Source organism: Neoarius graeffei, chromosome 19, assembly GCF_027579695.1.
Source record: "Neoarius graeffei isolate fNeoGra1 chromosome 19, fNeoGra1.pri, whole genome shotgun sequence".
Lineage (NCBI taxonomy): Eukaryota > Metazoa > Chordata > Actinopteri > Siluriformes > Ariidae > Neoarius > Neoarius graeffei.
This window is the reverse complement of record NC_083587.1, coordinates 69058289-69074101: the sequence shown is the minus strand read 5'-3', so window position 1 is coordinate 69074101 and position 15813 is coordinate 69058289. Positions and strand designations below refer to the sequence as shown.

At 47.7% G+C, this 15813-nt stretch overlaps 1 protein-coding gene across 1 annotated transcript; it reads left to right on the top strand.

Moving 5' to 3' along the window:
- Nucleotides 1-10282: 10282 nt before the first annotated feature.
- Nucleotides 10283-13467, top strand: tmem222a (transmembrane protein 222a). Its single transcript, XM_060900527.1, has 6 exons — nt 10283-10434; nt 11012-11096; nt 11191-11222; nt 11344-11440; nt 12073-12203; nt 12366-13467. Exons 1-6 carry the CDS (start codon nt 10310-10312, stop codon nt 12460-12462), a joined length of 567 nt encoding a protein of 188 aa, XP_060756510.1. The 5' UTR covers nt 10283-10309; the 3' UTR covers nt 12463-13467.
- Nucleotides 13468-15813: the final 2346 nt, after the last annotated feature.

Below are 15813 nucleotides of genomic sequence, written 5' to 3'. Positions count from 1 at the left end.
GGTTTCCTCACATGAACTGCTCGCTTCAGGTCCTTCCACAACATTTCCATTGGATTAAGGTCAGGACTTTGACTTGGCCATTCCAGAACATTAACTTTATTCTTCTTTAACCATTCTTTGGTAGAATGACTTGTGTGCTTAGGGTCGCTGTCTTGCTGCATGACCCACCTTCTCTTGAGATTCAGTTCATGGACAGATGTCCTGACATTTTCCTTTAGAATTCGCTGTTATAATTCAGAATTCATTGTTCCATCAATGATGGCAAGCCGTCCTGGCCCAGATGCAGCAAAACAGGCTCAAACCATGATACTACCACCACCATGTTTCACAGATGGGATAAGGTTCTTATGCTGAAATGCAGTGTTTTCCTTTCTCCAAACATAACTGTAGCAGCGGGGGCGTGGTGAAGCATCGGTCTGTGAATGGAAGGTGGAGTCAGGGAAGGTAAGTGGCAGAATCACTGCACCTGATGTGAGTTAACCTGTGTCTGTGTGTCTTCCCCAATGACTGTGCCCTCTAAAAGGAGAGAGAGCAGAGAAAGGGGGCTCTCTCCCCAACTAGAACACTTGTGTGTGTGTGTGCATGCGTGTGACTGGGAGAGTGCAAAGTGAAAGCTGAAAAGCTAAAATAAAGAGTTTGAGAGAACTCAGTTCTGGTCTGCTGTGCTTCTGTGCTCCACCCACCTGCTCAGATTCTTACAGTGGTGCTGAAACCTGGGACGGAGCGCAGAAGAAAACAGCCCCATGGAGTCCTCCCCTTTCAAGGACCTGATCCATGCCCTCGCCACAGCCCAACAGAGCCAGCACCAGGCGCTGGTTGCCCTCCGGAAGGAGTAGGAGCAAAGGTTCTCGGCCCTGGTGCTGGCGCAGCAGGAAGATCGCCAGGCGTTCCGGCACCTACTCGCGTCGGCGGGGTCCATCACCTCCACCGCCGTAGACCCTCCCCACCTCACCCTAATGAAGATGGGCCTGCACGACGACCCCGAGGCCTTCCTCGCTCTCTTTGAGCAGGCAGCAGAGGCGTGGGGCTGGCCGGTGGAACAGCGCGCGGTGCGCCTCCTCCCCCTGCTAACGGGCGAGGTGCAGCTGGCCACGCTACAGTTCCCCTCCGACAGCCGGCTGGTCTACGCTGACCTCCGCAGGGCCGTCCTCCAGCATGTGGGGTGCACCCCGGAGCAACAACAGCAGCGCTTCTGCGCACTGCGCCTAGAGGAGGTTGGCCGGCCGTTCGCGTTTGGCCAGCAATTCTGGGACGCCTGCCGGCGGTGGCTGAGGTCCGACAACTGCGACGCCGAGGGAATCATCGACCTGGTGGCGCTGGAACAATTCATCGCCCGACTTCCCGAAGGAACAGTGGAGTGGGTCCAGTGCCATCGCCCGGCGTCGCTGGATCAGGCCATCAAGCTGGCGGAGGACCATTTGGCGGCTGTTCCGACGGCAGGACAGCATGTCTCTTCTTCTCCCCTCTCCTCTCTCTCCCCCTCCCCTTCTGTTCCTCGTCCTCGCCCCGTTCCCCCACCGCAGAGGTGGGGGCCGGCTCCACCCCAGCTGGCCCGCCGCACCCACGGTGCCCTACCGTTTCCCACGTCCATGTCTGTCTCTCCCCCCCTCAGGTGAGTGAGCTCTGGAACACCAGTGCAGAGAGAGAGCCTGGGCTGGTTTGCTGGCGCTGCGGGGAGCCGGGGCACCTCCAGCCTCAGTGCTCGGTGATGGAGGTGGGCGTGGTGGTCCGGATCCCCGACATGCCAGGGACCGCCCTTGATCGGGCCGGAGTGTATCGCATACCAGTGAGTATCCAAGGGGATATGTATCAGGCTTTGGTGGACTCCGGCTGTAATCAGACCTCAATCCACCAAAGCCTGGTGCAAGACAAGGCATTGGGGAGAGCACAATTGGTGAAAGTGTTGTGTGTGCACAGGGATGTTCACAACTACCCTTTAGTGTCGGTCCACATTCTATTTCGAGGGGAGAAATTTAGAGTAAAGGTGGCAGTTAATCCTCGCGTTACTCACTTGATAATTTTGGGGACTGATTGGCCAGGATTTGGGGAATTAATGACTCATTTAGTGAAGCGTGGGGCCTGCCATAGTTTAGCAGGGGGAGGTCCTGGTGTGGCATTGGCAGGAGCAGCTGTCACAGAGCCGTCTACGTCATCAGCGCGTCAGAGTGAGGAGCAGCAGGCTCCTCCTCCCTCTCTCGGGGAATCCCTCGCGGATTTCCCGTTAGAGCAGTCGCGAGATGAGACTCTGCGGCATGTGTTTGACCAAGTGAGAGTAATCGATGGTCAAACGCTCCAGCCAAATGCCACCCCGTCCTTCCCCTATTTTTCCATTATTAAGGATAGATTATACCGAGTGACGCAGGACACTCAGACTAAAGAACCGATAACTCAGCTTTTGATCCCAAAGAGCCGCCGGGAATTTGTATTCCAGGCGGCTCACTTTAATCCCATGGCTGGACACTTGGGGCAGGATAAGACACTAGCCTGAATAATGGCCCGGTTCTACTGGGCAGGGATTCGTGGAGATGTCCGTAGGTAGTGTACGGCGTGCCGCGAATGCCAGTTAGTAAATCCAGTGGCCATTCCAAAAGCGCCTTTGCGCCTTCTGCCATTAATTGAGACTACGTTCGAAAGAATTGGGATGGATCTCGTCGGGCCATTAGATCGGTCAACACGAGGATATCGCTTTATTTTAGTTCTGGTGGACTATGCAACGCAATATCCGGAAGCAGTGTCTCTTCGCAATATTTCAGCACGTAGTATTGCAGAGGCACTCTTCCGCGTCATCTCCCGAGTCGGAATCCCCAAAGAGATTCTGACTGATCAAGGCACTGCGTTTATGTCGCGCACACTGCGCAAACTGTATGGGTTACTGGGAATTAAGCCTATCCACACCAATGTTTATCACCCACAAACGGACGGCTTAGTTGAATGGTTTAATCGCACCCTCAAAAACTTAATTAAGAAGTTTGTAAGCGAGGACACATGCAACTGGGATAAATGGCTCGAGCCCCTGTTATTCGCAGTGCGAGAGGTCCCACAAGCCTCCACGGGGTTCTCCCTGTTTGAATTATTATATGGGCGTAAGCTGCGTGGCATTCTAGATGTTCTGCAGGAAAATTGGGAGGAGGGACCTTCCAAGCAAAAATGAAATTCAATACGTTATCGACCTGTGCTCAAAACTCCACACACTCACAGACCTAACCCAGGAGAATTTGCGGCAGGCCCAAGAACGGCAAATCCGCCTGCACGACAGGGGCACGTGCCTTAGGGAGTTCACACTGGGAGATAAAGTACTCGTGTTGTTGCCCACGTTGAGCTCCAAATTGATCGCCAAGTGGCAAGGACCCTTTGAGGTTACACGGCGAGTCGGGGATGGTAACTATGAGGTGAGGCAAATGGACAGGGGTGGGGCATGAGAGATTTACCACCTCAATCTGCTAAAACTTTGGAACGAGGAAGTCCCCGTGGCGTTGGTGTCCTCGGTTCCAGAGAAGGCGGAGCTGGGGCCAGAGGTTCAAAAGGGAACATTGACATTGCCTACCACTCCGGTCCCCTGTGAAGACCACCTCTCCCCAACCCAACTCACGGAGGTTGCCCAGTTGCAGACAGAATTTTCTGACGTGTTCTCGCCCCTGCCCGGCCACACCCGCCTCATAGAACACCACATTGAGATGCCCCCGGGGGTGGTAGTGCACAGCCACCCTTACAGGCTGCCCGAACACAAGAAAAAGGTGATTCGGGAAGAACTCGAGGCCATGCTCGACATGGGCATCGTCGAGGAGTCCCACAGTGACTGGAGCAGCCCGGTGGTCTTGGTTCCCAAGGCCGATGGGTCGGTCCGGTTCTGTGTGGACTATAGAAAAGTCAACGCGGTGTCTAAATTCCATGCGTACCCAATGCCTCGTATTGACGAGTTGCTTGATCGACTAGACACGGCTCGTTTTTATTTGACACTGGATTTGACAAAGGGATATTGGCAGATCCCCTTGACTCCATTATCCCGAGAGAAAACGGCCTTTTCCACACCATTTGGCTTACACCAGTTTGTCACACTTCCTTTTGGGCTGTTTGGGGCGCCCGCTACATTCCAGCGGCTTATGGATAGGGTCCTCCGCCCCCATGCCGCCTACGCAGCCGCATACTTGGACGACATCAATATTTATAGTAATGACTGGCCGCGACACCTACAACATCTAAGGGCCGTCCTTAGGTCACTGAGGCGAGGGGGTCTCACAGCCAACCCGAAGAAGTGTGCGATTGGGCGGGTGGAAGTACGGTATCTGGGCTTCCACTTGGGCAATGGGCAGGTGCGTCCCCAAATTAATAAGACAGCCGCGATTGCGGCCTGCCCGAGGCCCAAGACCAAAAAGGGGGTGAGACAGTTCCTGGGGCTGGCTGGCTACTATTGTAGGCTTATACCTAATTATTTGGACGTCACCAGCCTGCTGACTGATCTCACTAAGATCTCACTAAAAAGGGGGCACCAGATCCGGTCCAGTGGACGGAGCAATGCCAGCAGGCTTTCTCTGAGGTAAAGGCTGCACTGTGTGAGGGGGCCACTGTTACACTCCCCTGACTTTTCTCTCCCCTTTGTTTTGCAGACGGACGCGTCAGACAGAGGGCTGGGGGCTGTTCTGTCCCAGAAGGTGGAGGGGGAGGATCGCACAGTGCCGTACATCAGCTGGAAGCTGTTGGTGCGTGAGGGCCGGTACAGCACAATAGAAAAGGAGTACCTCGCCATCAAGTGGGCAGTCCTTGCCCTCCGCTACTACCTACTGGGATGCCCTTTCACCCTCTGTTCGGACCACGCGCCCCTCCAGTGGCTCCACCGCATGATGGATGCCAACGCGTGGATCACCCGTTGGTATCTGGTACTCCAGCCGTTTAAGTTCAAGGTGGTCCACAGGCCGGGGGCGCAGATGGTCGTGGCGGATTTCCTCTCCCGTTGGGGGGGGGGAGTCAGCTGCAGGCCGGACGGCTCCCCGGCCTGAGTCGGACGGTGGGGGTATGTGGCAGCGGGGGCGTGGTCAAGCATCGATCTGTGACTGGAGGGCGGAGTCAGGGAAGGTAAGTGGCAGAATCACTGCACCTGATGTGAATTAACCTGTGTCTGTGTGTCTTCCCCAGTGACTGCGCCCTATAAAAGGAGAGAGAGAGCAGAGAAAGGGGGCTCTCTCCCCAACCAGAACGCTTGTGTGTGTGTGTGTGTGTGTGTGTGTGTGTGTGTGTGTGTGTGTGTATGCATGCGTGTGACTAGGAGAGTGTAAAGTGAAAGCTGAAAAGCTAAAATAAAGAGATCGAGAGAACTCAGTTCTGGCCTGCCGTGCTTCTGTGCTCCACCCACCTGCTCAGATTCTTACAATAACGCTTCTCATTTAAACCAAAAAGTTCTATTTTGGTCTCATCCATCCACAAAACATTTTTCTCATGTCCATGTGATCTTTAGCAAACTGCAGATGAGCAGCAATGTTCTTTTTGGAGGGCAGTGGCTTTCTCCTTGCAACCCTGCCATGCACACCATTGTTGTTCAGTGTTCTCCTGCTGGTGAACTCATGAACATTAACACTAGCCAATGTGAGAGAGGCCTTCAGTTGCTTAGAAGTTACCCTGGGGTCCTTTGTGACCTCGCCAACTATTACACGCCTTGCTCTTGGAGTGATCCTTGTTGGTCGACCACTCCTGGGGAGGGTAACAATGGTGTTGAATTTCCTCCATTTGTACACAATCTGTCTGACTGTGGATTGGTGGAGTCCAAACTCTTTAGAGATGGTTTTGTAACCTTTTCCAGCCTGATGAGCATCAACAACGCTTTTTCTGAGGTCCTCAGAAATCTCCTTTGTTTGTGCCATGATACACTTCCACAAACATGTATTGTAAAGATCATACTTTGATAGATCCCTGTTCTTTAAATAAAACAGGGTGCCCACTCACACCTGATTTTTTTTCCGGTTCCGGGTCACTGCTCTTGCGGTCGACCGGTCAGAGCGCTGAGCGGTTTTCCTATTTTTATTTTTTCTATTGTGTTTTGTTTGTGTTTTTGGTTTGTTTGTTTTATTACACTGTCGGAATGTATTTTTCCGGAATTATTTACACGCTGGCAGCTTTACACATGTTGGTTTTGCGACAATGTTTATTGTTAAAAGCGCTGTACAAATAAACTTGATTTGATTTGATTTGATTTGGTTTATGGACTGATCCACCTCGGATGTTCGTTTCTGAATCTCCTCAGGAAGAGATTCAGAAACGAACATCCGAGGTGGATCAGTCCAACTCCAAACAGAGACTTCACAAGGTGACCAGACAGGGGAAAAAAGAAGGGAGGTATCAGAGCGTGACTGGCGAGCAACAGGTAAACAGCTGACACTGCCGGCAGTCATCCTCGCCAATGTCCGCTCACTAAGGAATAAAACGGACGAACTTCAGGCTAATGTGAACCATCTGCATGAGTACAGGAATGCTTCTATTCTGGCGTTTACTGAAACTTGGCTCAACCATGGCGATGACAACAAAGCACTGTACATCGATGGACTTGGCACCCCCATCAGGCTCGACCGTGACAATGACATCACCGGTAAACAACATGGTGGTGGTGTGTGTTTCTATATCAACCCACGGTGGTGCTCCACTGTCCACATCAGAGAGAAGCTGAGCACTCCAGACATTGAGCTCCTGGCTCTGTCTCTTCGTCCCTTTTACCTTCCCAGAGAGTTCCCTCAACTCTTCTTCGTCCTGGTTTACATACACCCCAAAGCTAATTCCACTTCAGCAACTGACCTCATCAAAAGCTCCCTGGACAAATTTGAACATTTATCCCCCGATTCCCCCAAATTCATTCTTGGAGATTTTAATCACTGCAATCCTGGAAAATCTTTGAAAGGCTTTGAACAATACATCCATTGCTCCACTCATCTGGGAAAGACACTTGATAGATGCTATGGTTCTGTCCTGGATGCCTACAGAGCTGTCACTCTTCCTCCCCTCGGCTCTGCTGATCACCTCACCATCCAGCTCGCTCCTGCCTACATCCCAGTCATCAGGAAAATTAAGAAGGTTACCAGGACCATCAAGCAGTGGACTAACGAGAGTATAGCAATCCTCCAGGGTTGCTTCGAGTCTACTAACTGGACTAACCTCCTTTCCTCTTCTGATGACGTAAACGAACAGGTGGATGTCGTCTCATCATACATCAACTTCTGTGAGGAAAACATTATACCCTCCAAGACTGTTACCATCTTCCCTAATAATAAACCCTGGGTCACCAAGGAGCTAAAAACCATTATCAATAAGAAGAAATGGATCTTCTTCTCTGGGTCAGAGATGGAGAAAAAGGAGGTTAATAAAGAGGTCAAGAGGGCTATTAAGATTGCCAAGCTGAACTACAAGAACAAAGTGGAAGAAAAGTTTTCTCATGGAAACCTCCGCTCAGCTTGGCAGGGCCTGAAGAGAATGGTGGCTGTTAACCTTCCTATCGGTAACAACTCTGTTAACATCCCTGGCAGTACATCAGCATATCTCCCCAATGACCTTAATTCCTTCTTCTCCAGATTTGAGATCAACAACTCCACCCAGTTAGAGGACATCAGATCCAACCTCATACCTGATGACCCTTGCATCTCTGCGTAGCCCCCCCACTTTCGCAGACGCTCTGCGCGCACCTCCCAAAAATTGTGACCACCGCAGAAGCCTCGCAGACAGCATCGCAGACAAGAGGGCTCTGATTGGTCCACTCTACATCCGCTGTACACGCACTTCCGCTTCCCTACCTTCCCGGTTTGTTTTGTTTTCACGACCGCCATTTTTAAAAACACGAGCGAAGATGGAGCAGCACGAAGAGCGGTTGATCAAGGAAGTGAGGAAGTACGTACATCTATACGACTCCAGTTCTAGTCATTATAAGTAACCGGAGGATAAACACTCCACTAACCACACCCACCAACTACTCCTAGCGATTTTGCGACTTCGCGCCCCCTTGCGTTGTGGCGGTGAATAACATCGTGCACGCCTATTACTCCCTGCTCAATGATAAATTACAACTGTCTGCGAAAAGCTATCTGCGAAAGCCTTGTCGCAAGAGCATGCAGAGGCCTTAAGGCTAACAGTGCACCTGGAGCCGATAACGTCAGTGGCCGGGTCCTTAGATACTGTGCGGACCAGTTAGGGAGTGTTTTCCAGAAACTGTTTCAGACCTCCATCAACACAGGAACTGTCCCCAAATGTTGGAAACACTCAACAATTGTCCCCATTCCCAAGAGAAGCCCCCCCCCCCCCCCCCCCCCCCCATGGCCCTGAACAATCTGCGCCCAGTGGCCCTCTCCTCCCAGGTGATGAAGGCTATGGAGAGGCTTCTGTCAGTCAGAACATCTTGCTGACATTCTATTATACATTCATTGAAAGTGTTTTAGCTTTTTCTATATGCTGCTGGTATTACTCCATTACTGTACAGGATAGGAACTGCCTGCATAACATTGTCAAGGTGTGTTCTAAGATTATTGGACTTCCTGCTCGCCACCTGAATACTGTGTACGAGCAGCAGGCTAGCGGCCTGGCTCGTCGAATTCTTAAGGACTCGACTCATGCTTTGTTCCCGGCATTTGAGCAGCTGCCATCTGGTCGCAGGTTCCGCTGTCCGGCCTGTAAGACCCAGAGGAGGAGAGCAACCTTTGTTCCAAGTGTTATTCTCCTCCTGAACTCTAAGAAGTCTAAGATAGTTACAATAACTTAAGTCTTCTGTACAATACTCTAGTGCAATATCACATGTCCTAATGTGCAATATTACAATATCACCTTGTCACTTTAACTACAATGTCACTCTAATCATATTGTCACTTTAATTTTATCCACGCTTCATTTTATTTATTTGCCATATTTTATCTGCTGCTTTTTTTTTTTACTTTGTTACTGGCAGCAGGCCTGCCATTGTACATTGTACATAATACGCTGTTTGTTTTTTTGCTCACCCACTTTTGTGATTTTATTCTTTTTGTGATTTTGTTCTCTTGCTCTTATTTTAATGTACCGCTCTTCGCCCTTCTAATTGCCCTTCGGGATAAATAAAGTTTTTTCTGATTCTGATTGTCATCCCATTGATTGAAAACACCTGACTCGAATTTCACCTTCAAATTAACTGCTAATCCTAGAGGTTCACATACTTTTGCCACTCACAGATATGTAATATTGGATCATTTTCCTCAGTAAATAAATGACCAAGTATAATATTTTTGTCTCATTTGTTTAACTGGGTTCTCTTTATCTACTTTTAGGACTTGTGTGAAAATCTGATGATGTTTTAGGTCGTATTTATGCAGAAATATAGAAAATTCTAAAGGGTTCACAAACGTTCAAGCACCACTGTATGTTGATTTGAAGATGCTTGTTGAACTTGGACTTGAGGAGATCTTCCTGAGTGTTTCCTGAATTCTGAGTTGAGGGAGTGTTGGTTGTTTCCTGGTCAGAGGTCAGGGATTATGAGGTCCGATCTGTAGTCGAATGCAGCATCCATACTAAAGAAAAAGTGTGAAATCTTTTTTTTTTAAACTTTATTCATCACATGCACACTTCAAGCACAGTGAAATTCATCCTCTGCATTTAACCCACCTGAAGCAGTGAACACACGCGCACACCCACAGCAGTGGGCAGCCACACCAAAGCCCCCGGGGAGCAGTCAGGGGTTCAGTACCTCGCTCAAGGGCACCTCAGCCCAAGGCCGCCCCATGTCAACCTAACTGCATGTTTTTGGATTGTGAGGGAAACCAGAGAACCCGGAGGAAACCCACGCAGACACGGGGAGAACATGCAAACTCTGCACAGAAAGGCCCTTGCTGGTCGCTGGGCTCGAACCCAGAACCTTCTTGCTGTGAGGCGACCGTGCGAACCACTACACCACCGTGCCGCCTGCAGGATCCGACACGATCTTCACCCATGTGTCCGCTCAGACAGGATATACATCACCTGGACTGTTTTCTACTGTTCACTTTATAGAAGGGAAAATATGCTGACTGACTTTCTAGACATAATAAATATTATTAGCACGACGGATTCTGACAGAAACCCCAGAGAGCCTGAGGGAATCATCCCGCCTGAATATGGCTTCAAACAAACACAATATAAAGATGATAAAATACAAGAGGAGTTTAGTTTTTATGTCACAGCGCAATTACGTTAGTGCACCAATTTATTTCAGTTTTTTTTTAAATAATTAGTTGATTTGCATTTCGTCGTTTCCAGGGTCAGTTTAATCTCCTGAATGAGGAGCCAGTTGCGCATGCGCGGTGTCAGCGCCTCGGCGTGACGTCACAGGCGGAGTGTGATGGCCGATGTGTCGGAGGTAGCGCTGGACACCATGAAGACTTTTCAGTCAGGATACGAAAAAATCGACCGGGAACTGAGCCGCTATCCGCTGTGCATCGTGTGGACTCCGATTCCCGGCCTGACGTGAGTGCGTTTCATTTTCTCAAACCCGTCTGAACTGCTTTAAAGCCGCGCTGTGGATCTTCCGGCAGTTAGCATTGCAGCTAAAGCCCTGCGCGCGCGCGCCGGAAATCAAAACTGAGGCGCTTTACATTGAGATTTTTATAGGAATAAAAAATATTTACTTATTAATTTATTTATTCTTTCAGCTAATCAGTTTGATTAATTAGGTTGAGCAGTGAAACTGTCCTAAGCAAGTTTCAGTAATTAGTTTAATAAGGTTACTGGCCTTTACTTTCTGTTTTTATCGCGAAACTATATTAATCTGTATATTAATGTACAGAGGGATCTGTTAAACCGAATCGGTGTCGGAGGGTTTTATTTTATTGTATAATCTGAATAGAAAGTGAATTGTACACCCTCCGACCCCTGAAGAAGCATTAATACAGTCGGTCCTGCTCTGCGCATGCGCTTTGGCACCGCTCACCCTCCGCTCTTCTCGTCCTGCTGAAGTTTACGAGTGAGACACACGAGGTGACTAAATAAAACAAAGAGAAATGTATTAATGTGTGTGTGTGTGTGTGTGTGTGTGAGATTGCAGATGGTTCCTGCCGTTTATTGGTCACATGGGGATCTGCACCTCGACAGGAGTGATCCGAGACTTCGCAGGCCCTTACTTTGTGTCTGTAAGCGTGCAGGAGGATGCACTTTTTTTCCCTGTGTGTATTGTAACTTTAACTTGATGTGTGTGTATGTGTGTGTGTGTGCGTGCGTGCACAGGAGGACAATATGGCATTTGGAAAGCCCACAAAGTGAGTGAACACTTTATAAGTAACGGTCATAAGTGATGAAACCATGATGTTGCGTGGGGGGGGTAAAGGTGATGGAGTGTGTAATGTGATGTGGTTCTCTGACATGGTTGTGGTTCTGTAGGTTCTGGAAGTTGGATAAGAATAAAGTGTACGGTGGAGGTCTGAGTGCGTGGGACGCTGCAGTACACGAGGCCTCGGAGGAATACAAACACAGAATGGTAACATCACGGACCCTAAAGATTCATTCGTGTTCATGGTGAGGTACACTACTGGGTGTTAAGTGTCCGTGCTGTCAGGGTGAATACTCACTCACACTCTCTCTCTCACACACACACACACACACACCACAATCACACTGATATACTGACTCCCTCACGCTCACACATTCTGACTCACTGACACAGGGACACAGTCACACACACACACCCAACTATTTTTTATTATATAACATTTGGTTGATTTTTTTTTTTTTTTTGTCCAATAATTTCTATCATTTTTTTTTACCTTCCATAAGTGTGTGTGTGTGTGTTATATATATATATATATATATATATATATATATATATATATATATATATATATGTGTGTGTGTGTGAGTGAGAGAGACATATTAAATGTTTTATATACTGTATATACATGTTTTAGATTCTTTGCATGTTAATATAAATAAGTCCTTTTTATTGATAAAATGTGTAAAAAATTTTTTTTTACGTGCAATATTCATTAAAATAATTTTATGTACACAGTTATTTTTTTTTCTCAGTGTAGCTTTAAACTCAGGTGGCGTTGTTTATTATGACTGGGCATGTGGATGTGACGGGTGTGTCTCTCCTCTCGTTCTGTCCTGCAGCACAATCTCTGCTGTGATAACTGTCACTCTCACGTCGCCATGGCACTGAATCTGATGCGTTATGACAACAGCACATCGTGGAACATGGTCAAGCTGTGTGTCCTGTGTTTCATCTATAGCAAACATGTCAGGTGAGATTCAGCCCCACCCCTCAGAACTGCACCATCATAGTTCCGTCCCTCGTAACCACGCCGCATGGCTCTACCTGGTCCCTTATGACTATGCTCAGGCCTTCACAACCCCACCCACTTCTTATAGAATAATGATGATATTGAGTGTGTGTGTGTTCTCAGCTTTGTGAGTTTCCTGAAGACATGGCTGCCGTTCCTCATGATCTGTGGTGTCATCGTCACCGTCACACTCGCCTTCAGACTGGACCACAGTGGCTAACATGCCTACCTCAGAGAGGAGACACGCCTCACACTGACCACCAGGGGGCGCTGCAGGGTAAAAATACACACGTGCGCGCACACAGAACAGTGTCACTGTGAGGGGGGTGTGTGTGTACACATCACATTCAGGGGCTTCCACTGGGACATCACTGTAAGAGAACACAGCTGTGTCCCAAGCATGTGCACGCGCACACACACACAGGGTGTTAATAAAGCTTTATTCTTATACTAACCGTAATAACACTTCATAACACACTGGGGTTTGGGACACAGCTGGGAAGTCTGAATGCACTGAGAGACGTGTGTGTGTGTGGTTTTCTGTATGTGAGCTGTACATCACACTCTGAGTGTGGAGATGTCAGAAGAGCATTTCCATCCCATTCCCACTGAAGATAAATGAACTGAACTCTCACCTCCACACCTCTGTGGACTTTACTCCACTCACACGATGGACTTTTGTATAAATGACATGTTTTACACCAGACGTTTGTATTTTAGGGTTTTTATTAAATCACAGTAATCTGAATTGTTTAGCGGTGCAGCTCGCTGACGATGAGACACACACAATCAGCTTCTCGTTTCTGCTCTGTTCATGAATCTGTTCTTGTGATGATCTGTTTATAAACCTGTCACGCCGTCTTTCAATTTCTGTTTGTTTGTGTGTGTAGTGAGGGCTGTGGGCCAGCACCTCAACAACTTCCACTTTTCCATCTCTTTCATTTAATTACAGTTTGTTATTGTTGTACTTTTATAAACTGTGTTTGAGTTTAAATACACTATCACTGAACTCGCGCCTCTGATTTGTTCCTTTACAAGAAAATTAATTTTGTTTTCCGTGTGTGTGTGGGGGAGAGAGAGAGAGAGATGATACTAAAGTACTGAAATGGGTTGGAGGAGGTTATTATATCAAGAGTTTATTTTATTGATGATGACTGTTTGGTGATTGATTTGTGATTTTTCACTTGACCATCGGTCTGATAATAAATTAAATAAATAAAAGTAATTTTGGTGTAATATAATTTTGTAACACTTTTTTTTTTTTTTTAATTGCAGTTGACTTAATAAATGATGTGACGAATAAAACCTCTAATACCAAAAACCATGGTGTTTATATATGCGGAGCGATGCATAAGTGTCGTCCCCGCTGCCGAATATTTCAACATGTGGTGTTTCAGTCTGGAACAAAAATATCCCATAATATTAAAAGAAAAGAAAACCCATTTTTAAAATACTGTTATGAAGATAGATTATGATATAAACTAATGATTCATGTGAATAATTGAAAATACGGAGCTCACACAACTAAGATATCCATCTCCGAAAGTCACTTTCTATGCAGAATGGACGATTTCATGGAGACCACCATTGAAAATATTTTAACCAATCAGAAAAATCCCTCCGATCGTTTCTGGCAGTGCCCTGATGTCATTTGGGTGCAAGACACAGAAGCTACGCATAGCGAGTAAGACTTGAAGCTGCCCCTTGCTGGAGATTATTTCATAACAGTGAGGGAAGAGTGAACAGCTGATGTACAGTATTTCTATGTGACTGAATGGAGGGAGGTAGCTTTTTCATATGTATATCCCCGGTACAAGTCGTGCTGCTGTGATGCCTCATTCTGCGGACTGTAACCTCGCTAAACAACCTACAAACAGATCTGCATTCAATGTGACTGACCGAAATCTGTTGAAGAGGCAAGTGCGAGAGTTTTTCCACGTTCCTGGCAGCATAAAGACATGCAGTTAGGTTGATGTGGGGCGGCCTTGGGCTGAGGTGCCCTTGAGCGAGGTACCGAACCCCTGACTGCTCCCCGGGCGCTCTGGTGTGGCTGCCCACTGCTCTGAGTGTGTGCGTGTGTTCACTGCTTCAGATGGGTTAAATGCAGAGGATGAATTTCACTGTGCTTGAAGTGTGCATGTGACGAATAAAGGTTTCTTGAATAAGCGCTCGTTAGCACGCTTGGCATGCTCTTGACTCATTCATGAAAAACTTCCTTATCAAGGCGTCCCCAGGCTAGCCTACCGTAATTACCGTAGTAGACAGTCCAGCCCAGCCCTGTGATGACCTGGCGACTTGTCCAGGGTGAACCCCGCCTTTCGCCCGTAGTCAGCTGGGATAGGCTCCAGCTCGCCTGCGACCCTGTAGAACAGGATAAAGCGGCTACAGAGAATGAGATGAGGCAGTCCAACTCCCGTGGCAACGCAGAAAGAGGGGAAACAAACACTGCTTTATGCAGCTCGTGTGCTCAGAACATTTTGAAGAAAATTGTTTCACTCAAACAACTCTGATGCCCCGGCATTAGGAATACCGTACACGCCAGCGCCGAGTCCAGATGCGGTTCCCACAATCTTCGGCCAAAAAGCGGACAAGACAAACGAGACAACACGGTCAGTAGTCCGCAAAAGAGAAGTTCAAAGGGTAAGAAAACACTTTTTATGGCTTCCCTAAGTTTTTATTATGCGTGATGTTATTTTGAGTTCCTTTGGGCATAAATGTAATAACTGCTGATGAAGCTAAGCAGCTTCATGTTTGTTGGGTGTCTTGCTTTGATTCAGTGTTTGTCAGAAACGCCTCGGTAATGACGAACTAAAACAACTCTATGAATATTGTTCACTTGTGTGTAACTAATTGATACGGTAATGCTTGTTTATCATGATCATCATCATTATGCATGTCATTGTCCGAAATACCCGAGGAAATCAGTGAAGAAATGTCGCTGGCGCTGTGGTCCATTTTGTTGAATATGACCTGGCGACTTGTCCAGGGTGTACCCCGCCTTTCGCCTGTAATCAGCTGGGATAGGCTCCAGCTTGCCTGCGACCCTGTAGAAGGATAAAGCGGCTAGAGATAATGAGATGAGATGAGATGATTGTGTATTGTAAGTGACGTCACACTTTACGGAAAACATTCGGAGTTCTTTTAGGTTTACAGGAATTTGTTTGTGGAATAGCCGACCTCCATCACTGCACCCGAGTCAAACGTGGTGATTTTAAGAAACAGGTGAAACAGTTTTTATGAAGTAAATACCAAACCCAGTTTTATGATGTGTATATAACTAATTTTTAATCATTTTAGTGCCATTTCTACTAGTTATATTATTAGCGGGTAGTATAACACAGTTTCAGCCTCGTTTTACAGGTAAAGAGTTCAGGTTTGTCTGTAAGTCAGGGCTGCAGCTCATTAATACACTATTTCAGGTGTTTAGTGAAAAAATCGACATTGTCACCTTAGTAGCCCTTTGGCTTTGCCCCTTCAGTACTGAAGAGCGACACTCAGCCTTGCGCCCAAATGACGTCACGCATTGCCCTTCCAACAGGCAACATGGCAGCGTCCTAGTGGCATCAGAGCA